The 25,458-nt window shown below is 41.4% G+C and overlaps 2 protein-coding genes across 2 annotated transcripts in view; both read left to right on the top strand.

Annotated features, from left to right (window-relative positions):
* Positions 1-23,312, top strand: part of ppm1lb (protein phosphatase, Mg2+/Mn2+ dependent, 1Lb) — a 50,323-nt gene extending 27,011 nt beyond the window's left edge. Inside the window, exons 2-4 of the mRNA XM_035153845.2 lie at positions 8,205-8,415; positions 18,665-18,826; positions 20,924-23,312. Of these exons, the coding sequence (XP_035009736.1) occupies positions 8,205-8,415; positions 18,665-18,826; positions 20,924-21,264 (714 nt within the window). The 3' untranslated portion in view covers positions 21,265-23,312. The remainder of the gene's footprint in view (positions 1-8,204; positions 8,416-18,664; positions 18,827-20,923) is intronic.
* Positions 23,313-25,076: 1,764 nt separating this feature from the next.
* LOC124851626 (ADP-ribosylation factor 6-like) overlaps positions 25,077-25,458 on the top strand; it is a 17,093-nt gene continuing 16,711 nt past the window's right edge. The window contains exon 1 of the mRNA XM_047339514.1: positions 25,077-25,458. Coding sequence (XP_047195470.1) covers positions 25,230-25,458 — 229 coding nt within the window. The 5' untranslated portion in view covers positions 25,077-25,229.

Here is a 25,458-nt window from a genome sequence, read left to right as displayed (position 1 = left end):
TGAATCAACAACTCTTTAGTGTGAAACAAATCCTGAACATTGAAATATAGGATTCAGTGCAGGAACATTGCCTTAGACAACATTAGTTTTAAATGAGTAAAGTGCCAATTCCACAGCAGATGACAAGAGGACATGCAACAAAGATCTTCAGCTGGTCTCGTATCAGATGCTACTTTTCTTATGCTTCAATAGTATCAGTTACAATCAATTCATGGTGTAGGAGTGACTTTAGTAACTTTCGGGTCCGATTCAGCCCTCCTGACGCCAGCAGTCCACGTCAATGTTTGTTTTTATTCTGAAGTCATGTTTGATCATGTGAGTTTCTGTGAGTTCCTAAGTCTCTGAAACAGAAATTGTTTGTTTGAACGCCAAGTGTGTGGTCCCAGGTCTCGACTGGATTGTCTAGTTTGTGTGCGTTCTCACAATTAAAAGATTAAAAATCAGTTACCTGTCATCATCAGGTTAGACTTGAAAATCCTCTAGTGTGCAGCCATTATGGAAAAACTAATAGCCTAAGTCAAATGTTTCCAAAAAATACTTCCAAAGCTGTCGAACAAAAAAAAAAACATTACTGTTTTTCCCTGGAGAAGTTATAGCTGAATTACTAAGCATGTCAAAATGTTAAATAGCTTCAAAAAATATATATTTAAGGGATACTTACCAAAAACATGTATTATTAGAATGTCATTCAGTAGAGCGCATACCTTCGCCAAGGCCCGAGAGTCCCCTCATGAAATCACATCTAACTTCACTTGATTCTGTTCTGCACCAAATTGCACACACTCATAAATATCAGTCCCTTAAACATGCCTGTTTTTTTATTCTTTGGGAAACCAATGAAATGTTGCAAAACCTCCTTTTTAAATTGAATGGGTTCTTCTCCGACCCATTATCCAAACTTTCCACCAACTTTCATGGTAATCTGTCCTGTAGTTTTTGCCGTTATCCTGCTAACTAACTGACATGCACGAACGAAAACATAACCTCCTTGGCGAAAGGAAAATATCGGCTAATATTTTGTGTTTATTTATTTTAACTCTCAAATGTTAATATGAGCATCATCAGCAAACGTCCACTACCGGTCAGGCTGCAGCTGAGATCCCTGCACTCCTCCGCAGATACATGAATCATGGTCTGGCACCACAGAGCCTTGTAAATGATGTTGATCGTCCTTTCAATAAACTACACATCAGTCTATTATTGACTCGGTGTCCAGGCCGTAGACTCTAACGGGGGGTGCTCTTACCAAGAGGTGAGGCAATCGGAAGCTGTGGATCAACCAGACAGCCTCACTCTAATAGACTGTTTAGATTTAATATGAGTTTTCACCTCGTCTAATGGAGCCGCCCGCTGCAGGGAGGACACACTCTGTGAGGTCTTAGTCCAAAGTTGTGTGTGGACTGCGAGCGGAGAGGCAGACTGATGGCTGCGGGTCTGTTCACTACCTGAATGCGAATCACCTCCATTAATAGCTTTCTTCACTTTATGAGGAAAGAGTCACAAGATCTGTCTCTGTTTGTGCGACTGAGTGCGGGTCTGAGTGTCTGAGTGTGTGTGTGTGTGTGTGTGTGTGTGTGTGTGTGTGTGTGTAATTGTTTAGACCTCTAGATTTTGAGCCGCTAGACGGTCACCTCTGCTGTAAAATCTGCTTTACTGGCATCGGAATGAGCAAACAACCTGCAGGTCTGTTGTCCTCGGGGGCAGGTCTTTGTATGCCGCTGCAAGTTTTTGTGGGAGACTTGGAACGAGACCGAGGTGAGACAGATGTTTGGCCTATTGGAGGCTTTGGCAGCCGTCACCATGGTAACCAGATGTTCTCGCGCCAGTCTTAGACCTCTCCTTCGCTCACAGACAGAGAGCAAGGAGATGCAGCTGACTCTGTTTAGCAAAGAGGCAGCGTTTCATATCGAGCTCTTTCTCTCCCGCTCGCTCCGTCTCTCTGAAGGCTGAAGGCACTGAAGCATTTCCTGCCACTTTTAATGGACTTCTATTCAACTTTCCAGCCCTGATCCACTTTTATAGCTCTGCCTTTCATCGCTGAGAAATCCTCATTCACTTTACGTGCAGCCAATTCTGTCCACTTTCCACTGTCGGCCTCGCAGCACAGCGCTGGCCATTACAGATGCCCTCTGAGACACGACTGGTATTTGAATATGAATGCCGCTCCGAGTGGTTTCTTGAACTGATGTAGTGATGCGTGTTTGCTGATACGTGATCGTGTGCATGAGTTGTCTTGGCAGCTGAAGGATATTTGAGGTTCAGACTATGGTATCGACACTGCGCCCCCCCCCCAGCGCTCCGTCCCTGAGCCCATGTGTGCTCATGATGTTTGTTGGGGTTTTGGGTGAGATTTAATGGCTGGGAGAGAAAAACAGTCTCGGGACGCCTGGGTACAATCTGTGTGTTTGGGTGCAGGAGGGTGTTTTCAAGGCCACACAAACATTTCCAATCTGCCTTCTGGCTCACGCTACGTAGGAAGGAAGTTATTGACTCGCAAATACTTCGTTTTTAGAATCGTTTTTCTAAAGACCAATGAAACCTATCAGCAAATCACAGTTGTAAAAAAAATCTGAATTTTAAAAATAATTCCACTACTATCATGAAAATGACACTGTAATCATATAAATCACAAAATGAATGCACATTGATCCTGACTCAGGCTGTTTGAGAAGACATAGTTAAATGTGCTGGGGTTAGCTTTCTGCCACGTCTCTCACTGCTCAAGTAATAAGTCAACATTTTACAGCTTGGCAGAATAAGTGTCATGGCTCCACTGCTATTGTGAAGACGACACTTGATTTGACGACGCACATAAATTCACTCTGACATTTTAAAAACCTCAATGTAAATGTGCCTGGGTTTGCTCAACGGCTTAGTTCAGCCTCTTCACTGTCCACCCCCTTTTTTCCTTTTCTTCCGTGTATTTACTCATCTACTTACTGGGTAAAAGATATTCCAAAAAATTCTAAGATTCATACTTTTGGACAAACTATGATCCCCAAGGTCAAAAATTCGATACGGATTAAGTTTGTCCAGTTGCCGTGTCCACATTTACATTTTCCTAAGCAAGTAAAGGACTTCTCGTCTCCGTCGACCTAAAAGTTGAGCTACTAAACAAATGGATTTTGAGGTGAAATACCTTTGCTGTTATCAAATGACTTATTAGGGCCATGACTTCTTCGCTCGTATGTTTGTGGGTTCTTAACCCCTGTGTGCATTCACATTCCTTCTAAGTACAAATGAGTGAGCTTCTATTTATTTACAGTGACAACATCATGCCAACATTACACACCCACTCCCACCCTCATACTTGGCATAGCCTTGACACATACAAAGCTCAGGTGTGAGATAATGAAATGATGGCTGTGCGATGACGCTGCCCTCGGCCCTGTGGACAGACAGAGCTCTGCAATGTCATTTTGAGGAGAAAGCTGCGACACCTCTGCTGTGTGTGTGTGTGTGTGTGTGTGTGTGTGTGTGTGTGTGTGTGTGTGTGTGTGTGTGTGTGTGTGTGTGTGTGTGTGTGTGTGTGTGTGTGTGTGTGTGTGTGTGTGTGTGTGTGTGTGTGTGTGTGTGTGTGTGTGGCACAAGCCTCCTTTTCCTGCCTTTTAATTATGAATGCAAACTATGTCTTAAATTGTCTCAGTTAGTTTAAAGAAAAGTCAAATGATCTTCTTTGTTCTCCCTATAGCATGAAGCGCGTAGCATTTTGCGGTGAATGCAAACTCGGATTGTAAACTGGTCTCTTCAGTGGTGGATCTTTGTCATTGTAATTTATGACTTGTGAATTGGAAATGAATATAACAAAGGGAAATATTTTGAATCGTCCTTCCTCCAGACTCCCTCTTCTCTAATAACCACTGCCTTCTCTGTTCTCCATCGCTTTGATGGTTTTCTGTCACTTATCTCAGGATCTGTCTTTTAGACTAGAGTCACTCCCTCTAATGAATAGTTCTTACACTCCTCTGTCTCTCCCCCTCTCTGGTCCCTCTTTTCTTCTTCTCTCCATCTGCCTTCTTGATCTGTCAGAGCGACGGCAGGAAGACATATTTCTGCCTCGGTTATGAAATCCCCTCAGGGTGATTCAGAAGGAAAACTCGGATGATGTTCCTCATCTCTGCTGGCCCTGCGATGTGATGGATGGAAGTGTTTGAATGGCCTGACCATTTATACAGGACTGTGCATCTGAGTGGCTCACAGTTAGCAGTCAGGGGGGAGTGTTAGGGGGACGGGGAAGATGATGCAAATGGTCAAATCGTATAGGTGGTGCTTTTGAGATATGTTTTGAGGTGTGTGTGTGTGTGGGTTTGTGTACCAGCAATTGTGTGGTGCAGGTGAGTTCTGGTGTGAAGGAGAGCCCAATGTGACTGCACAGTCAAGACTGATTGCACTCTGGGACCACTCTCCTGTGCTGGGTCTAGAAGTCCCAATACTCATTTTCTCCACTGCAGTTTTCTTGAAGCATTTTGAAATTATTTATATATAAATCAATGAGTTGATTCAGAGATTTGGATGATTAATCATTTCAGGTCATTGAGCAAAAATACCATAAGATTCAGTGTAGTGTACATATTTCTGAATATCTCTGGGATTTGAAGTGTTAGAAAGACAAATCCAGTAATTTATAGACTTTGCTGGAGCATTTTTTTTACTATTTTATTACATTTTATTAACAAAGCAACCTACTGATTAATTTAGAAAATATATCGAAATGAAAATAACAGTTGTTTGCTGGACTTTTAGTCATAATTAATTACTTAATATAAAAACATTAATTAGTGTATCATTGACAACGGTTCCAATAACTATATCAAATGTGAGAGTGGGTGGTCATGATGACAAGCCAATAAAGCATAATTGGAGCTAACCCTGAGCTGTATGGAGCTTTTTTTATTTTTATTTTACATCTTTCAGCTCTTTGTTTTGGTTTTATGCTCTGAAACTTTACCGTTTAGGTTCAATCTCATTGTCATCAGCTTTGTCCATCTGCAAAAAGCTCTTTTCAGCAAAAAAGCTCTGCACCTAAAGTACAACACCAAACAACTTATCAACAAAGCTAGCAACCACCTGGTGAACGTTATTGAACATTTAACAGGGTGCAGTCACTGTTTCTGTGAGTGGGTCCTTTGTTTTTTGTTTTATTTTAACCACGCACGTGGATGCATATTCGAGCATGCAGGCTACGCAATTCACAATGCGCTGTTGTTTTGATGCCCTCTCCTGATCTACATTTATAACGGTAACACAACAATGTACACACACAAATGTAGCAGTGTGCACACAAAGGCAGGAAAGAAGACGACTGATTGCAAATAAACAATGAATGATTATGAGGAAGGAAATGTTCTCAAACACCTTTGTTAGACCTCACAATGTGTGTCGGTGACTAACAGTGAATGTAAAAAATAACTGGTTATTTACAATAAAACCCTGTGCACCTTTAACCCTTGTTGTAGAAGTTTGTTCACATGCATTTCTCCCCGTGATAATATAAACCCATCATCTTAATGGCCTCTTCACTAGTTTCTGCACAGTCTTACTTTCTCTATTGTTGCCCACCAGGTAGCAAAGAATCTTAGCTCTTGACTCCTGCTGCTTCAACCTTTTTGTACATCTCTTTCAGCACGAGTAACCCTCCCCTCAAATCCAACTATCTTTTCTGGGTTCGCCCTCTCGTTCTTTCTTTCCTCCTGCATTCCACCGTTGTGCTCTTATGCCAACTGCCGATCTCATCCTCCATTTTGTTCCCTCCTGTATTACTTTCCTTGATCCTTGCCATCTTGTCTTCATCCCTATATCCCACAGACTTCATCCCCATCCATCCCTGCCGTCCCTCCCTCACCTGCCCTTTCCTGCTTTCATCCTCTAAGCTGGTGCAGATGCTACAGCCTGATGTTTGATGTGTCGATCTGGTTAGCCGGCAGGTTAGATGGTCAGATAATCGAGAATTAGCCTTCACTTCCCGTTCTGTCAAGGTTAGACTCATGCAGTCACCTTGTCTCAAAGCCTGATCAGAATGTGTGTTGAAGTATTTAATGGAATGTAGCTGGAAAAAGGGTTTGTGACCCTCGTGGTTTCTTGAGGACTGAGAGGCAGACAATCAAACAGTTTGGATAATTAGCAGAGTGTAGCCCAAGCCGACAAAAGTCTTCCTGTTCTATTTATGACCTTTGAACTTAGTTTATGACTCCTGCTCGCTGTGTGGTAACCACAGGATGAAGGTATGCCAAGATGAGAAGAGAAGGGAGAGTGTCAGAAAGGGATGTAGAAAAGATCCCTGTTGATTTTGGACTGCACATCACCATGGAAGCAGAGAGAGGGGAGTGTGGGAAATACAAAATAAATGAAAGACACAGACTCTCACACATCCCCCAAATAAAAACACTGAATGTTTTTGGGTGACAGTGGAGATGATAGTGTAAGAGTGACTGAGTTTGCAGAGCTTGAACAACACAGATGAGATATAACAAGCGAGGAGAGGATTTCATGTATGTGGAGGAGAAGGTTATCTTAGCCCTTGAAAGCAGTTTCCTGATCAGAGTGAGATATAGATTACGAGAGAACAAGGGGGATGTATAGGAGAGGGCTAAATGGGACAGTGTTCGAGTCTATGGAAGCTGTCACACCCACCTTTGTTTGATCTGGTCCTTTGGAATGTCTTGTTAAGTCCGAGCCAAACTAGAAGGTGTATAAGGTGCCAGGATTGATTTACGTTCTTTGTCTCTTACGATATAATGTTGGATGGACGGGGATGAACATTTAAACATTTGTTGAGTCCTGAACCTGGAGTTGGTGATGCTGCTAATAATACCATAATTACACCGGCAACAAAATTACCAAAATAATCCAGTTCGTTCATTTATTTCCATTTAAACGGAAAGACTACTCCCCACTGAATTGACAACACGCCAACTTCATACACACATTCGTCTACAAGCTAATCTATATCAAGTATAGGTAGACGCAGCCTGTGTAGGTGCTTGTTTTCTCTTCATTGAATTTCTCGTTTGCTTCTGATAATCCACATCTTTTTAGGTGTTGGACTTTCTAGAAGTGAAAGCAATGTATTAAATATAAGCTGTATACATTTTTTTCAGTTACAGTTGCATGGCAGCACATCATTCTCTGACATTCGCGGAACTTTTTGAACTTTGTGACCTTGGTATTGGCTTGTGTTGTCTGTCTGGCACTGAACCAGTGGAGGGAGGCATTATTTGCTCAGCAGCGAGAATGTGTGGGAAAAAAACGGTTTAGTTGGTGTTATCCTCACAGTAAAATGGATGGAGGTGAGGATACAGTTTCTCCAGCTCAGCTGTGTCCCACAGCGCTGTGTGTGTGTGTGTGTGTGTGTGTGTGTGTGTGTGTGTGTGTGTGTGTGTGTGTGTGTGTGTGTGTGTGTGTGTGTGTGTGTGTGTGTGTGTGTGTGTGTGTGTGTGTGTGTGTGTGTGTGTGTGTGTGTGTGTGTGTGTGTGTGTGTGTGTGTGTGTGTGTGTGTGTGAGCGAGTGTGTGTGTGTGTGTGTGAGAGCTTGTGTGTGTGTGTGAGCTTGTGTGTGTGTGTGAGCTTGTGTGTGTTTGATTGACGCTGCACTTTTTCTTTCTTTATCTCTGTTTTATCTGTGATTTATGTGCTACAGCAAGGTGTAAAGGACAAACAGGCCGCTGTAGCCCACTGTGCCACTTGCCAAAGACAATGTGTGTTAATGTGTTTACATCCATAAAATATCTATTATGTATATCGTTATCTATAACGACAAACAATTGGTGCTACATTACAATTTTCTGAATCAAGAATATAGAAATAGACATTTTGGCATCAAATTGTTGTCATTATGCCAATTGTAATGAATTTCCTACAGCCTAAGATAAAGTATCTAAGCATCTGTTTTTATCATGATCCGTCTTCAGTTTACAATCCTCACGATTGAGAAGCTGGAACCACTTTAACAGTTAAAACCTGGTTTTCATTACACCTCCGATGTCCAACCAGCCAGACTACGTTTGGAAATATTGACACAAGCATCATATGAACATGAAAGCTGCTTGAACCTGGTCACAATAAAGAAAAACACTTGTCATCAACATGGAAAATGTGTCAGAATATGTGTGTCAACATCAGTGTTTTGCTCGTAGTGTTTTTGCCCATACAATTTTTTATCTACAGATTTTAATTCTCCCTCTGCCCCCCTTTGCTTTCTGTTATCAGGCTGCTGCTGACTTTGCCAAGGCCCACCTGTCCGAGGCTCTCCGCCAGCAGCTACTGACCTATGAACGGGAGAAAGAGCGAGACAGAGAAAAAGAGAAAGATGAAAAGAAAGAGAGGGGTGGCGTCTCCTATCCCTCCATCCTGGAAAAGCAGATCCTGACGTTGGACAGAGAAATACTGGATAAGCTGTCGGCCACTTACAATGAAGCAGGTGTGTGTGTGTTTAACTGTTAAATACCTCAACCGCCTGGAAAAAGATTCCCATAAAACTTCAAAATCATCCAGTACGCTTATGAAACCACTTTTAAATTCACTGGGTCCAAATTTTTATTTACATTTGCAACAAATTGCAAACACTCAGTTATCAGTTCACTAAACATGGCACAAAAATTCACTTGGACTCAAGCATAAACTCACTTGACTTTGGTAGCCAAAGGTCAAGGTCACAGTGGACTCACGAAATATTATTTTTTCTTGAAGGTTATATCTCAAGATCAGCTTAAGGGAATGTCTTCAAATTTGGTACAAACATTCACTTGGACTCAAAAATCAACTTATTTGATTTTGGTGTTTGTAGGTCACAGGTCAAGGTCACAGTGACCCCACATCCCTGTGAATGGGATATATTAGGACTGCCTGTAGGGAATTTCATTTCATCTGGTACAATTCACTAGGAAGTTTGCCTCAAGTCTTTGAGCGAATTTCATCAACTTTCGATCAGTTGTCAGATAAAGTGAATACATTTCAGTGGTAAAAGGTCAAAGTGACCTTATATGAATCTGTAAAAAAAGTATATAGGAATATGTCAATGAAAACTCTACTGGTAAGCGGAGGCATACAACCGCAGTGCGGTAATTCCAGTTTTAATCAAGATCCGTGAATTCTGGGATCTGGGAAAATCAAAGAAAATGACCAAAACACCATCTCACAATGTTTAAGAAAGTTGAAAAAAAAATCACACCCCCTGATCTGGGTCTGCACCACCTGACCCGTACTACATCCTGCACATTGTTGTGCACACACTTGCAAGTGGCATGCAACGTAGTTCTCTCTCACGCGTACCTGTGTTCCTGTCACTTGAAATCTGTTGTGCGTTCGAGCAAGTTTTGTGTGCACGTGCACATGCACCCCCCCGCTATACCGCAGTAGATTGAATGAATTCTGTGAGAAACCCTCCAGAGAAAGTGAAACAAAATACCTGGATCCACCATTTATTCAGATCCACACCCATACTGCATCCTTCCACCAAGTTCTGTGATAATCCGTCTAGTTGTATTTGCGTAATCCTACTAACTAACAGAGAAACAAACAAAACTGACACCTAACCCCTTGGTCAGAGGTAACTGTGTACATGATAAATTCCAGTGTAAGACAATTCCCTGCATCAGTTCTGTGTGTCTAGATCTTACACTGGTCCATGAATTAGCAATGACCTGAATGTGTGCATACAATATACCATTCAAGGCCACATGCAGATGATCTTTGCCCGCTTTTGTTGCTCATTACTGAAGACAGAATAACAAATCACTAGTTTGTTTGCGGCAGTGTTTTTAAATGTCCCCTATAATGCTGCATGCAAACTATTATTTTCTACTTGACTGTTGAATAGTGACTGTCAGCAGCCCCCGGCCTTGCTTATTCAGCTGTTTAAATACAAGCTGATCTTCACAAGGCTTGTAGTAATTATCTCTGGAGGGAGGGAGGGAGGGGTGTAACAAGAGAGGGAGAAAGAGAGAGAGAGAGAGAGAGAGAGAGAGAGAGAGATGGATAGAAAGAGGCGGAGAGGGGTCAGAAAGAAGGATGCATGTGTATGTGAGGAGGACATTTTGCTGGTTAGAGCTATAGAGCAGAGAGGAACAAGAGCCCCGTACGAAAGGGGAAATGAAGGGAGGGCAATAAAGGAGAGGGGGCAGAGACAAAGGGTGAGGAGGGACAGGGAGGGGACAAACAGAGAGTGGCACAGTCAGAGGGTGAGGAAAATGAGAGCATGGATACAAAGGATGATGAAAAAGACCGATCTGCACGAACCAAAACAAAGGGTGATGAGAGAGGGCAAAGAGATAAATCATGGGGGAGAGACGGGAAAGAGAAGAAAAAAACGTCCCAACACAGAATCGTACATATCTGACGCAGAGACGCAAGAGCTTCATTTATAAACATATTTCTTGGTCCTAGATTTCTCCGCAGCCATATTTTTCAGATTATAACAATTACGTGTATAATAGGTTTTGCAGACATCAGAGAAGCAGTAAGAGGAAGAGAGAGGAGCAGCAGAGTAATGAGCTTCACGTGCTTTTTCATCCACCTCCGATACATTTATACCACAGGGACGTGATGAAGGAGGAGGAGTTGGAGATCATGAAACTTTTCTCATGGCAGAAAACAATATTGTCGTATTGAACATGCAGAGGAGTGAGTTCAAATATAGATCATAAGATGATTACATGGAGTGACTGTCATGACATGCTGCTCTCTGAAGAATTCATGGCTCCTGTCGCGAGGTTCAGTTTCCTTCCGGGGCCCCTGATTACTCTAAAGCTGGGAAGAATGTAGCTGCAATAAGTAACTGGAGAAAGTGATGACAGATACATTAAGTAATTCCTGAGAGGGAAATTACCTGGGTTCAAGGATTTGTCTCTCATAATTACAACAGATATTTATGCAGTTTTACTCACTTAAGCTGCTTTCAGACATGCACTGAACATGCATTTTCAGGACAGTTTGTATGTGAGAGCGTAAACGTCAGTCCTTTTTATTTCCTGCCAGAATCCAGCTGAATAATGTCAGAAAAAATCACAGCGAATGAATGAGTATTTATGTTAAGTATTTATTGGTCATTCATTCATTTTCAACATCAAATAGATCACAGTTGTAGTTGAAATGAACTCAAGGGAGAAGACACTATTGATGCAAAAATTGTCACTGGCCAGATTTGAGCAGGGTTTGTTGTGTTCAATCGTTGACGTCCTAACCACCAGACCGCAACAGAGGCCCCAATTAAAAATGTAAATTTTTAAATAAAGTGCCTCCGCTGATCTATATAAACGCTTAGCTCGTCTGAAACCTGTCGGATCGTGTGACCTCTTCAGTTTCCTCTCATCGTCAGATCACAGCATTTACTTTGAGTTGCAATACACCAGACTTCCCCTTAAGAAAAAGAAACGAGGGGGAAAGGAATGCAACAACTTACAATTGGATTACATGTCTGAACGGAGTTTAGCCTAAAGGAAAACCTGCACAGACGGCTGATGTGACTCACATGTATGTTGTTGGGGGGGGGGGTCAGTGGTATGAAAGGGCCATTGAGAAGGCCTCACGTCGTCCTGAGAATGGTCGGTCATATGATCCGCGGATTGTTAAACTGGAGAATTTAACTGTCCAGACCAGGAGCACCCAGACTGCAGGCGACGGCTGACTATAAGCTCTCAGAAAAGGTTGATATGCTGCAGCTGCATCACCTTTTGTTGCACTCGCCTCTTTTTATCCTTGTCCTCCGCTGCTTCACTAGCTCAGCTTTCTGATCCCCGTTGCTCTCAAAACAGCCACCAAGTAAATCTCCCCTCCTGATCCCTCTGCCTACTTAAGCTACGTGACCTGTTGCATCCAGGGTCGAAAGATTCTCACTACTTCCCATCTGTTTCTATCTGACTCCCATGCATCTATATTTCTATCCTCCTTATTTGGTAAGATAGATAAACTTACAGTCAAGCTCCACTCGAGCAAAATGCCTGCATGTCTGTCCCCGGGCCTTCGACAGTCAGGGATTGAATTCGCCTTCTTGTCAGCGTCTCTGGGAGGGAGTGATAGCGGGAGGGAGGGTGTCTGCTGATCAGGTAATTGTTGTGCATTCTTCTCCCTGTATCTGATTCAACAATCGCATCATTTAGGGTGCACAGCGCCCTGCTTTATGTCGTAATCGGAGCCTAAATGAAGCTGGCAGGGAAGGAAGAGCGGGGGGAAATGGAGAGACACGCTCTCAATTCAGCTCCCAGTCCCCAGGACAACAGCATATCAGATTTACCCCCCCCCCCCTTTTTTTTCGTTCATCCCTCTGTTGTTTATCAGCAAACAAAAGCGCTCCAAAGGAAGATAAGGGAGATGGGACTTTGATGGAATGTCCAGCACCTCGCAGTCTGTTAGGGAAACTGTGTCCCTGAGGCAGTGTGGTGCTAATCTTTATGTAGCTGTTTGACATGTCTCTCAGCAAAATGTTTGCAAGCACGCAAATGTTTCCGGTAGTGCTTTAGTCCAATAATCAATAGTTGTGTTGCATTGGCCATGTTTTATGTTTTAAAGGTTTATGTCTTTAGAGATAGTTTGAGAGAAGGACATTTTATAAATTAATTCATGTAAATATGTGCAGGAATTTCTTCCCTCTCTGAAATATGCAGGATCATTTTTGGCAAGGCAGGAATCAAACAAACTGTTCACTGCATTTATTCACTGCCTGATTAAATGCTTTATGTTTTATAGATATGTGAGTGTGTGACGCCTGAGCGCTTTTTACAAACACAGCAACATTAACATGCATGATATCAATTCAATGTCAAACTGGCAAAAAGCTGAACTGCCATAAATCGGACTAGAAACTAAATATTCCGCCTCAGAGATGCAACAGAAAGTATTTATCTTGCTGGTGCCAGACTATCGATATCGTATTGTAGTATCATTACACAGTGTATTGCTATGGTAACTATAAACCTCTTCTTTGGTTAAAAACATAGACTTTATGTAATAAAATAAAAATTGGCTTGATAGAGAAAAAACGTAATAGTGAGAAAGGGGTCATACTGTGGGATATAAAGAAAAATAAAAAACAGCACCATTATAGGTTGACATCTACATCTATAAAAAGTCTACTGTACTGTTATATATTTATTTATTGATTTAAACTGTCATATATTTAGTAGCAGAAAGCTAATACTCATTTCTAGCTCCATGTTGTTATGTCCCAGCCATTTAGTCTTTGTGTTTCTAAGCCTGTTTGCTGTTATTAATGGCTGTAGATGTCATTTTTAGTGCTTACATCATTGCTATGAGTTATTTCATGTTTGTGGACTGACTCCAGTGATGTTAATGTTTGTTTAACATCATTGTTGTTCTCTTTGCTTAAAGAGCACCATACACTCCATTCCCCTTCAGCTAAATGTTGGCTCACTCCGAGTATGTTTGCAGATCCTGCAGTGTTTCCTCCTTTAGTTCACTGTGTTTGGAAACCCAACAACACCTGACCTTTAGTGGCACCAAATAATGACGCCAGCACAGATCGTACCAACTCAGTTGTGCAGACAGACTGGAATCAAACCTTTTTATATGTTACATTTGAATGTTATCATAATGTAGTTTTTGAATTTAATAGTTATCACCTGTAGTAACTAGTTCCACATTGAGTGACCCCTTTCCACCATTTGTTTCAAACTCCAGTCTTCTCAATTATATGGTGAACGACCGCAGCTAATCTTAAATCATTAATTTGATCTGATTCGTTAGTAGTGAACAGATCTGAGTACTTGATTATCCTCCACAAATACAATCTGAAGCTGCTGCAGTATGACCTTAAAGTGACCTTAACTTTGTCCTGATAGACGAGCGAAGCAATCTTAAAGATTTGAGAATCTGCCAAGAAATTTTAATCAAAATAAGACTAAGCCCATTTCTCTATTTCTGTGCTGTTATCAAGTGTCAGTTTGTTTTTTGTTAAACCCCAAACTGGATCCCCTTGCTGTCAGAGTGGATTATCATTAACTGAAAAAAATGGCTGTTATTTATTTGTGCATGTCGCTGTGTGGTGTTCGCTTACAAATGAGTCGGTTAAGACTGTTACCCAAGTAAGGATATGTATGTGTGCAGCTGTACAATATATAAAGTGTCTTGATCAGATACTTATCCTCAAATATCACATCAGGACGCACCATCTTTTAGGTCCTGTTTTACATTAGAAGTCCTCAAATGACTACAGATAGACAACATAGGTGTTTATCTGCACGATATAAAATACAAACTACTTCCTGGAATCACATTGAAATTAAATAAAATCTAATCTAAATAAAAGATGTGGAGTATTCTAGTCACATTATGTAGACATGTAAAGGTCTGAATCGCATTACAACATGTGACGGAGGATACTAACTGTTTGACATCATATTCAGACGATGCTCTGCAACATGTGAACAGGACTATGGATGGAATATTCTATTAGCAACTCACTGAACATAATAATTGAAATGATGTCGATTTCAGAATGAGGGCAATGGTCTGAATATTGTTGTTCATATAAACATATAATCATTGTGCAGTATAGATTAAAGTACTCTGGGAAATATGTAGTTAAGGGAGATGAACATAATGTTGATGAAACATCTGACAACAGGCGCTGACATCTGATGTGAGAGATATTGTTTTATAGGATCCCAGCTCATCACTGCTGTGGTTTTTGGCAGCTGAGTGTAAAAGTTCTGATAAAATTTCCAAGTTTCTTGAACTCATGAGGGAGACTGCAGGACCATTCTGGGAAAACACCTAGGTGCTGGATTTGAATTCTCTATCATCTCAAGCTAGATTCAAGATTTCACAAGTTTGATGTTGGATTTGAAATTGTCCGACCTCAGCATGTAAAAATTCGAGGGGTTTAAGCTATTAAAGACATGAAGCATTTAACTCCTCTGCTCTCACATGGGAGGAAGGAGATTGGCAGGTTGATCATCTTAAACGGGAACTCCACCAGCTTATTGTTCCAGGGAAGTTCTGCCGAATATGTGATTTTTTTTCTTTTTCGACATATTTTCTCATACAAGAAGCCTTTTTTGGCTGAACACTATGAGTATGAAAAAGAGAAAACTCTGGGGGTGTAAAGTTAGAAAGAAATGAGCAAGACAATCCAGACAACTGCCAGCAATCGAGTAACAGCGGATAATGTACGCACCAGATTTAGACAAAGAAGAAGAATGAGTGGAATAAAACAGACGATATCTCTGCTTCTGTTGCACTGATTTTTGAACCTGTCAATCTTGAGTTGTTGAGAAGTCCTTTTAAAACACTTTTTGACCCACAAGATTGACCTCGTACAACATCTTTCATTAGACGAGCTGGTTAGATACATAGGTTATATCCATACAAATTCTCACACTCTTGAGACACGAGTGGGTGATTTAAATGTGCACATAACCTCAAAGCAAGTGAAAGGCTGAGGAAGGCCTTGAGGCAGCTGATTGTTCAGGACCAGAAGAGATGAATGGGGAAAAAATACTATACATTAAGAGAATTTAAGTTTGTCTAAGGCTTTGTAGTGACACAATGGACATATTGCATATTGCAGGCAATTCAAAGTGACACATGCGGAGTAAATATGGTAGTGTTACAAGAGTTAAGAGTGCAAGTCTAATGCTGCTTTCAGGCATTCGCTGAACTCCAGACTTTCTCCTGGAATTATCCGAAAGGGGCTGTGTGTGAGGACACAAATGTCCGAGTCACTGGCTCTCTACCTTTCTTCCGGAACCCCTTAGTAAAATGTCTGTGGAATGTACAAGTGAGAATACAGCAGGAAAATGGAATTCACAGGGATCGAGTGGGCGCGTTGATGACATTTCTAACAAGCGTCTGATGCAAAACTGGAAGAAAACAAAATGTCAGGATGAAGAAGAGGTGCCATACATGTAGAAGATGTTAATTTGGAAAGACAATGACATTTGAGAGCTTTTCGTGATGAAGGGCCTACACCGGTGTTGATGTGCTGTAAACAAAAAAAACATCCTCTACTTTCCGCAGCAGTTTTAAACTGCCTCCTGCAGGATCCACCCAGACGTCACACCTGAGTGTCCTGGACGTTTGTGAAAGACAAAGTCCGCAGAATGTCTGGACGGGCTCTGGACATTTTCGTGTCTGAATTGGCTTGACACATTCAGATCAAACTGGACGGCAGCTCTTGGAGGAAGAGATGTTTGATGTTATAGTGAGACTAAGGGGCAGGTTGAGTGACGATGAGCCGGGCAAACAGGGTGGTGGCAGTCCTGCACCACCCTGTTGTTGAAGTTACATTTTCACCTCAATGCCCAGCAGCTTATTTACAAACATGATCCATGTGATGTATTCGTGTGTTGAATGATAAATGATTCAGAGTGTTAGTGAAATGATATAAAATCGGAGGGGGGAGTCTAACTGGGACTGAGACGTTAATCTCGTTGGAGAGTTGAAGGTGGGCCTGCCCGAGCTAAGCCAATCATTAACGTGAGCACGGGGTGCATTTGGGTCATGGTGTCATCTTAATGGGAAACGCTGAACATGTGCTTGGCATGGCTTGGCTAATTGGGGGGAGGGTGTGCTTGCGAGGCACCTCAGTCCATCATCTTGATCGCCATGGGAACTGGCGGATGGGATAATTAGCTGGACAGCATGGCACAGCGCAGCGGCGGCTATAGGCACAGGCAGCAGGATTAGGGATGCACACCATGATGAAACTAATAGAAATGGATTTTTCACAAGCTGTGTAAAAGATTTAGTGAGTCATTTACAATTAAGTGGCAGCAATATTTACTTCATTCGTCTTAGCCTCGCTTCCAGCTCCTGCTCTCTCTCACACTTATTTTCAGTCTCCAATTTTCCCCCAATTTTCTGTTTATCACATCTTGCCAACGCCAAAAAGGGAGAATAATGAAATCCTTGTCTTTCTAAGAAGTTATCAATTTTCTCTTTAGTTCCTCACATGTCTCCTCATCCTCTGGCTCCAACGTCTCCTTCTGTATTCTCTCTTTTCATTCCACTGTGTGTGTTACACGTCTCTCACATGCTGACTGTACCAGCTGAACTGAATGGAAGAAACAGTCATTGGGGAGATAGATGTTTTTCATTCTGGTCAATACGCCTGAGACATGGACGGTCAGTCAACATCACACCAAGATGTGGAACTTAAAGTTCCATCCACATTTCAGAGCTGAATGTGGCTTTAGTCTTTTCTCCACCACTAAAATCCTGATTGTGTCTCGACTGTATGTCCCATTCCTCGTCTTCCTCCATATACCAACCGCCCAGCTCTCTGTCTGGGTGGCCCAGGCCAGTAGGAGCCCTGCAGTCTGTCCTTTCTTTTCCAAACTCCTCTGTTCCCCTCTGTCTCCAGTTTTGTCTTCGCTATGTGTGACCAAACAGGCAGATCTGTTCTTCCTCTATAGGACTGTTGGATCTCACACAATAGGCCTCAGATTCTGAGTCTAGGCTGTGTTCTCTCTGACTTGGAGGCCGAACAAAGAGAGGAAGGAGGAAAATAAATGAAAGCGTCCAGGCGAGTGGTGCAAGGACGAGAAGTTGCTTCAAAGAGTTTTTGCAATATTTGCACACGGCCCCATGTGTTCCACTTCCGTGTGTGTGTGTGTGTGTGTGTGTGTGTGTGTGTGTGTGTGTGTGTGTGTGTGTGTGTGTGTGTGTGTGTGTGTGTGTGTGTGTGTGTGTGTGTGTGTGTGTGTGTGTGTGTGTGTGTGTGTGTGTGTGTGTGTGTGTGTACGAAGTGTGTTTTACTGAGGTTGGGTATTTGTGTTACTCAAGTTTTTATCGAAAGCTGCTATGAGTTAGGGTTGCGTGATCCAACAATAGGCACAGTGAGTTTATATACATTTGTCAGATGTCACAGAATATTTAAGCAGAACTCATTTATGCCAATTTGGATTTTTCTGAAACACAGATATTCATGGTCCCATGAGGTTGAATCCAAGCGACTTTGGTGACCCACTGAACTGAACTTTCCATCAGCGACGCCATGAGGCAGAAAACATTTGATGTTTTGAATGAAATGTAAATTAAATATTGAATCAACTTGTGGTTGATCACCTCAGGATGAATTCAGATTTTTGTTTCTCTAGCACCAGCGTCTGCTCAAAATTTGAAGTTTCCAATTCTCTGGTTTCTGATTTAATATTAAGATAATAAAAGTAATTTAATTCCCATCAGCCTCAGGTGTACTTAGTGTTTATTGCTTATTATCACATGTTAGCATGCATATTATACTTGCTGAATATAATCATCATTGTCATTATGAGCTTATGGACTCCAAACATTAACATTCAGCTCAAAAAATAGCTCTTTTGTTGTATGATTCATGCAAAAATGTAATATTCCCTTAATTTGTCATGTATTTAATTATCTAGAGTGGAAAATGCACTTCCTTGTCTGATAATTTATACATAAATAATATGAAAATTTACACATAGAGGCTCTTTCTTCATCTTTCCTTGCCTCCTCCTTTTGTACTAAACCTGCTAAATTTGTACATTTCATTTAGGTGACAAGACATCTCTTTACTTTCATATTCATCCACATATTAGTAGTAGAAGTGGTAGCTGTAGTATTTATTTTGTACTGTACTATTTTATTGTGTTTTAACTTGTGCACCTGATTAAAGTTTCCCACCTTGGATTACAAATGACTGAACTGAACTGAACCCTCCCCCTCTCCCCCTCTCCCCCCCTCTTCCTCAGGTACCACATGTCTGGTGGCTCTGCTGTCCGATAAGGAGCTGACCGTGGCCAATGTTGGAGATTCACGCGGAGTCCTTTGTGATAAAAACGGCAATGCCATTCCTCTATCGCACGACCACAAACCTTACCAGCTCAAAGAGCGCAAGAGGATCAAGAAGGCTGGTGAGTGAGACTTTTCTCAGCTGATTCTGAGCAACAGAACAAGGCTTTAGATAAAACTTAGGGGAATATCACCGCTCAGATTGTTGTCATGGAAGCATAAAATAAGTTCTTATGATCAGAGCTCAGAATCATTGTCCTTTTTTTCCCCACACAGTGTCTCTGTGCTTGGTGTGACATCAAAACCTATTGACTGATAACACAGTCTGTTTCCAGAGCAGTGCACGTTATCAAATGCAGCCAGACAGTGCACAGTATTTAAGGTGCATCTTGAGGCATAACTCTGCCTGCTACCATATCTGCATTCTCTCTGTGCTGAGGAGAGTAGATGCCAGATTACCGTGAGGCCAGCTCACCATCTCCACCTAATGGTCTGATTGGGTACTGAAACTAAAACTTGAGATTTAGGTTGCATTATGATGCTGCCTACGCAACTGTTTATTCAAGTAACATGCTTGCAATTTTAATTCCGCAGACATTGACATTTCCTAATGTTTTTAGTGCAATGAGTCTCATGTCCAGGAATCACGTATACTAATAAAGATCCCTTGTTCAGGAACCTTCTCTCACAGGATAACATTATATTGTTACTGTGGTAGTTTTTACTACTGTCTCGATGACACTTTCATTCTAACACAAAGACACATTATACCACGGGTTCCTCAGGTAGAGCTGTTAATCTGATCAGATTTGAGAACAACTTGTTGCACTAATTTGCATTTTGAACGAGGGAAATCAGATTTTCTTGAAAACATTGTTGCTCCTAAAAGCCAAAATAAGTGTTGTCTGTAACGCTCCCAGTAGAAAAGAATAATAAACAGTTTCAATTCACATGATCTCAGCAGTATCATTATTAAAAATGCAATGTTCCTGTCACAGTTGTTCCTCTGACATCAGACTCACAACAAGGAACAACTGCTACAGGAGCTGCAGACTGCAACAACAAATTAAAAAGAGTATTTATAATGTCATTTCCGATAGATTAATAGTAATTTATTATTATTATTTAAGACATGATAATTTTATGATATTGAGTTTTCCAGTATTTTCTACAGTGAAAAAACTAAATTGTTGGATGAACTTTAAAAAAGTTAACTTTTTTTCCCCAAATTTTTCTGCCTTTGATTGAAATGTTGCATTTTCATAAACTAAACTGAAAACTAAACTTAATACTGAAAGAAATATATATATTTTTTATTTTCAAATAAATACACACTATATAAATAATGATAAGATAACTATGATGATAATACTATTTAATGCATTTATTAGCATCCCACCCTCAGCAGCTAACAGCTCAGGTTAATACATCATTGTGTTTAAAAGACATAAAGAGAAAGAGAGGAGACATAAGGAATGTGGGATGTCTCCTGAATTACTGCACCTTCAGCCGACAGTTTATAAATAACATTATATCTAAAGAAGAGCTGAAGAAAATGACAACACAGGGGTTGTGTCCTCTGCTTTTTCTGGGAATTTGGGGATTTGAGTTAGCTAAGCGCAGATTATAATAGAAGGTCACACATAATGGGATTTGGGGGGTGGTGGCTGACAGTAATATTTTATAGCCTGCAGTGGCCTGAACTCTCAACCTCAGTATTTTTAAAAACCCTGGCTATGACCTCACTCAGCAGGATCTGGGGAGGCAGCCTGACCTAGTATGGAAGTCTTCATCTACTTCAGTCATTTCCAGCACTATAGTCCCTGCTCACCAATCTGCCGGAGCCACTGAGGACACACAGCTGCACTCGCAGGATGTGACATGAATTGAAATGTATCCAACATAAATAATTTGTTCCATGAGCATTAACGCTGAGTGAAAACATGTCAGCGGCAAGGATCCATATTATGATTCTCACTTTGATTTGAACATGGTGGTAGTTGAGGAAACATGGCAGCCGGTTCATATGAAGAAAAATAAAATCTGGTATCTTGGTGTTGTAATAGCAGTAACACAGAAAGCATCTGTTTCTCCTCTTCTCATGTTTGTGTTTCTCATTTTTCTCACTTCCTCTCTTCTCCCTCCACTTATTTTTCCTTCACTTCCCGCTGCTTGTTTTATCATCTTCCAACCATTTCTTCCTCCGACTTCCTCCTCAGGTGGTTTCATCAGTTTCAACGGTTCGTGGCGCGTCCAGGGCATCTTGGCCATGTCCCGTTCTCTGGGCGACTACCCCCTGAAGAACCTCAACGTGGTCGTTGCCGATCCTGACATCATGTCCTTCGACCTGAACAAGGTACAGCCGGAGTTCATGATCCTGGCGTCCGACGGCCTGTGGGACACCTTCAGCAACGAGGAGGCGGTCCGCTTCATCAGGGAACGATTGGACGAGCCTCACTTCGGCGCCAAGAGCATCGTCCTCCAGTCCTTCTACCGTGGCTGCCCTGACAACATCACCGTCATGGTGGTAAAGTTTAAAAGCAAGGCCAGCGAGCAGTAGACCATCCATCTACCACATGCAGTATCAATATCTTGTTTGAATAGGCTTAAGAGGAAAGATTTACAAAGTGAGTCCACACTTTTTTGAGCAAGAACTATATCTCTAAAAGATATTTACAGAAGTTTGCCCATCGACGCATCAACCACGCCCCCCTACTTTACTTTTAATGAGGTAAAAGTGACACAAGTAAGGAAATGTCTTATTTGGGCTCAGCCATATGTATGAGACACCGTAATGTGGGATTATTCACTGTCATGCAAATAAACAGATTTAGCTGTGTGTGTGTGTGTGTGTGTGTGTGTGTGTGTGTGTGTGTGTGTGTGTGTGTGTGTGTGTGTGTGTGTGTGTGTGTGTGTGTGTGTGTGTGTGTGTGTGTGTGTGTGTGTGTGTGTGTCACATAGACTACCTTTGGGGACAGATTTCCGATTAAAAACCAGTTGGGGATGGCTGTGTCCACAATTGGGGGAAAAAAGATAATAATTGGGTCAATTGTTACTAAACGGTTTGGGTAAGAGTTAGGGTTATTCAGGTTTTGATTAGTGTAAGTCACCGGGAATTTAATGTCTCTGTAAAGTCCCCAAAATTTACTGTTTGTGTGCGTGTGTGTGTGTGTGTGTGTCTCACATTAACCACCAGTTCATTTATTAGCCAATAACAACAGATTTATAAGATAGCATGGAGTTCCACTTCCATATTATTTCAAACGTGATGCCTTTCACTCAACATCGACGTGACCACTGATTTAATTTCAATTTAATTTTCCACATCGTCTTATTGTATCTACGTCCACCGGGAGACTGCACTGAAAATTCTGTTGTTCAACACGTTTCTTTTTTGTCCCTCAGTCAAACACACGTCACTGGTGCAAAACATGAATATGAATTACTTCCCTTTATTCATAAACAACACAAATTATTACATGTCTGATAGAACAGATTACATTGTTACATCACATTTGCTGAACGTGAGATTTCTCGATGTGAGAATGAAGTGTTTTGTCTTGAATGGCCCCGTTTTTACTTTTGAATGTTGTTTTTTCACTTAAAATAGCTACTAGTTTTTGATTATCAATTATTTTGAAAACTCTGATCGGGATCCTTGTAACGACTGATAATGTAGCAACTGTTTGATAGTAACGCAGCTTGTCACAGTGTCATTTTAAATGGTTATAAAATCGAATACAGTCTTTGGAAGTAATACATTTCCAGACCATGTGGTGATATTGTAGTAACATCGCACTGACAGCAATAACACTGACTTTAATTGTACAAACCTGTAAGAAAAAGATGAAATGTTGAGTTTTCACAGTAAAAATTACTAAATGATCGATAATTTTACATTTAATTATTGGCTTAACAACTTTTTAAAATCACATATTGACATGCTATTCCATTATCTGACTTTTCCTACATTATCCCTTACTGCAAATAGAAATATACTCAGACAACTCACTGTTGATATGTCTCGTATTAACGTCACATTGGTGCAGAGAAAACTCATCATTCATCCCGACCGTCACTGCTCGATCTCCATTCCCCTGTGACTCAAAATGTAACAAGCCTTTAAATGAAACGCGTTATTGTTGCCTTATTTTTTTAACTGCTCATTTCCTGTTATGGAGTCTGCTGCCAAAACTACGCCCTCTGTTTTTACTCTAACGCAGTCGATCATACCTTGCACACTGCACGACCTCGGTGTGATATCTTGTTAACTCTGGTGTAGAATAGCATTGTTGAGAGAATGTCTCCGAGAGACAGGACATTGTAAGATGAATGTACATTCTGTCCTCGTGTTAGTATCACCCCTCCGCTGTTTATACAACAGTGCGCCTGCTCCGGGACTGTTTGACTTCAGAGATATATACCAGATAAAAACGGTTAGTTTGTGCTTTTTCAGTTCACATTCTTCCCTCCATGAAAATGTATGTTACAGAATGTTTATGTGGCATTTGTACTTGTTTTTGTTGACTTTAATAAAACTGTAAAGAAAAAAATTCAGAAATTTTAAAAATGTAAATCAAAAAGGTAACATTAAAATGATAAATGATCCCTTTCTGTGTTGCGTGTAACTGTTGACATGTACGATACAGCACAGAGACAACAACACTGAAGGAAATGGAAGATTCCACACAGATGTTTTCCAAATACATAATCCTGGCAACTCGATATCCATCCGTTCAGCTATATATGACTTTTCCTGTAATTGTCGAGGGGAGCTGGAGCGTATCCCAGCTGACGTTGGTTGAGAGGCGGGCGACCCAGCGGGCGACCCGGGTGACCTGTCCAGGGTGAACCCTGGACAGGTCACCAGTGTATCACAGGTCCAACACACAGAGATCAACAACCATTCAAACCTACGGTCACTTTCAAGTCTTGGGATGAGCTCTGGAAAAAATCCATTCAAAAACAGGGAGAACATGTTAACTCCACACACACCATCAGAACCGGGAGTCAAACCAGAAACCATCTTGCTATAAGGATAACCACTGCACCACTGTCCCACCTGACCCAGTATCTCATTAAAAAAGAAGGAAAAATAAGACAATTATTTTACCTATATCCTTTACAGATTTGCTCTTTGGCTGAAAAACATGAACATCATGAGAGCTTCTTCTTTCAGAAAGTTCTCTGCTATTGTTTTTTTGTTGTCTTTGTCAAGAAAATGAAACTGAGGTTAATATACTGACAAGAATCAAAAAGGTAAAAAATAAATGCTTTCTGTTTCCTGTATGTTTTGTTTAAGCGAGTATATTGTACAAAAGTAATGACTATAATATAGCAAAGAGACAACGGCATTGACAAGAAAACCATCTCCCATAAAAACAGAGAAAGATGACTATTATAATAAAAAATAAGACACGTCTGTTACATATATCTTGAACAGATGTGCAGTTTGGTTTAATCTAAATTATAGAAAAGCACTCATGCATCAATCAACATCAATATTCCTATCAAATATCATGAAAGCTTGTACTTTACAGAAGGTCGTTGTTTATTCTATATTTTTTTGACTGTTTTATATTTATCTTGTTGAAGGAAATGCAACGTCTGAGCTCTTTTACTAAAAAGCCTTATTAAAGTGCGTCTGTGCCACCTGCTGGGTGATTAGAAAATGTTAACAGTGCACACAACAGTACTACACTGATTTAATCCAATGACCAATGCATTGATGTTAGTGATGGGTAATAAACAGTACTAACATTCATCAGTCCCAAGGCTGGACGTACTGGTCAACAAAATAGATAGTACTATTAATAAGTAAGAACGTGATAAAACTAAGAATGGTTACAGAAACTAGTCATGTATCCAGAAACATAACATATAAATTAGCCGGCTCAGTCAATCACAATAAGTGGGACATTTTTGTACATGCGTGTTGATTCCAGATGACTCACTGATTCCCAGAAGCGCTTTGGAAGCTGAACCTTCAGCCGACATGTTGTGAGTCTAATAATAAACCCACATTTACAATCAGCCAAAATCTCCCTGTGATGTCATCGCTGGGTGACAACCATCCAGGAAGAGATACGACCCTGCAAACATGGACTTCCTGGCTGCTGCTGGTGTTTGTGTTTGTGTGTGTGTGTGTGTGTGTGTGTGTGTGTGTGTGTGTGTGTGTGTGTGTGTGTGTGTGTGTGTGTGTATGGTTGTGTGTGAGATGATCATGGGCAGGTGTGATGTGACCCCACTGAGGGGGCTGCAGTAACCGGAGAGCTTCATGTCGCCCCACTTCTTTGCACCGTCACTTTGGATATAAATAGTGTGCCTGAAAGCTACGCAGGGGACAGAAGGAATCCCATCACAGACAGAGGGGAGGGGTCAATATGCCTGCGTGCACATAAAGCATACTGATTTCAGGCCGTGGTCACAAGAGGCCAGACACTGTAACCCTGCACATATACAGTACCGAAGGACACAAACACTAGAAGACATTCCTTTTTGGATATAGACAAACTCTACATTATTATGGGTGTTTGTGGATCCAAGCTTCGGAAGCAGTCACAGGTCCTGATGCTGGGCCTGGACGGCTCAGGGAAGACCACCCTCCTCTACAAACTGATGTACAACGAGAGCGTGGTGACCGTGCCGACTGTGGGCTTCAACGTGGAGTCGCTGGAGACGGACAGGAGCAGCCCGAGCCTGACAGTATGGGACGTGGGGGGCCAGAGGAAGATGAGGCCCCACTGGAAGCATT

Source organism: Hippoglossus stenolepis, chromosome 4 (genome assembly GCF_022539355.2).
Source record: "Hippoglossus stenolepis isolate QCI-W04-F060 chromosome 4, HSTE1.2, whole genome shotgun sequence".
NCBI classification, from domain to species: domain Eukaryota; kingdom Metazoa; phylum Chordata; class Actinopteri; order Pleuronectiformes; family Pleuronectidae; genus Hippoglossus; species Hippoglossus stenolepis.
The sequence above is the reverse complement of the archived record's forward strand: the minus strand, read 5'-3'. Positions and strand labels throughout refer to the sequence as shown.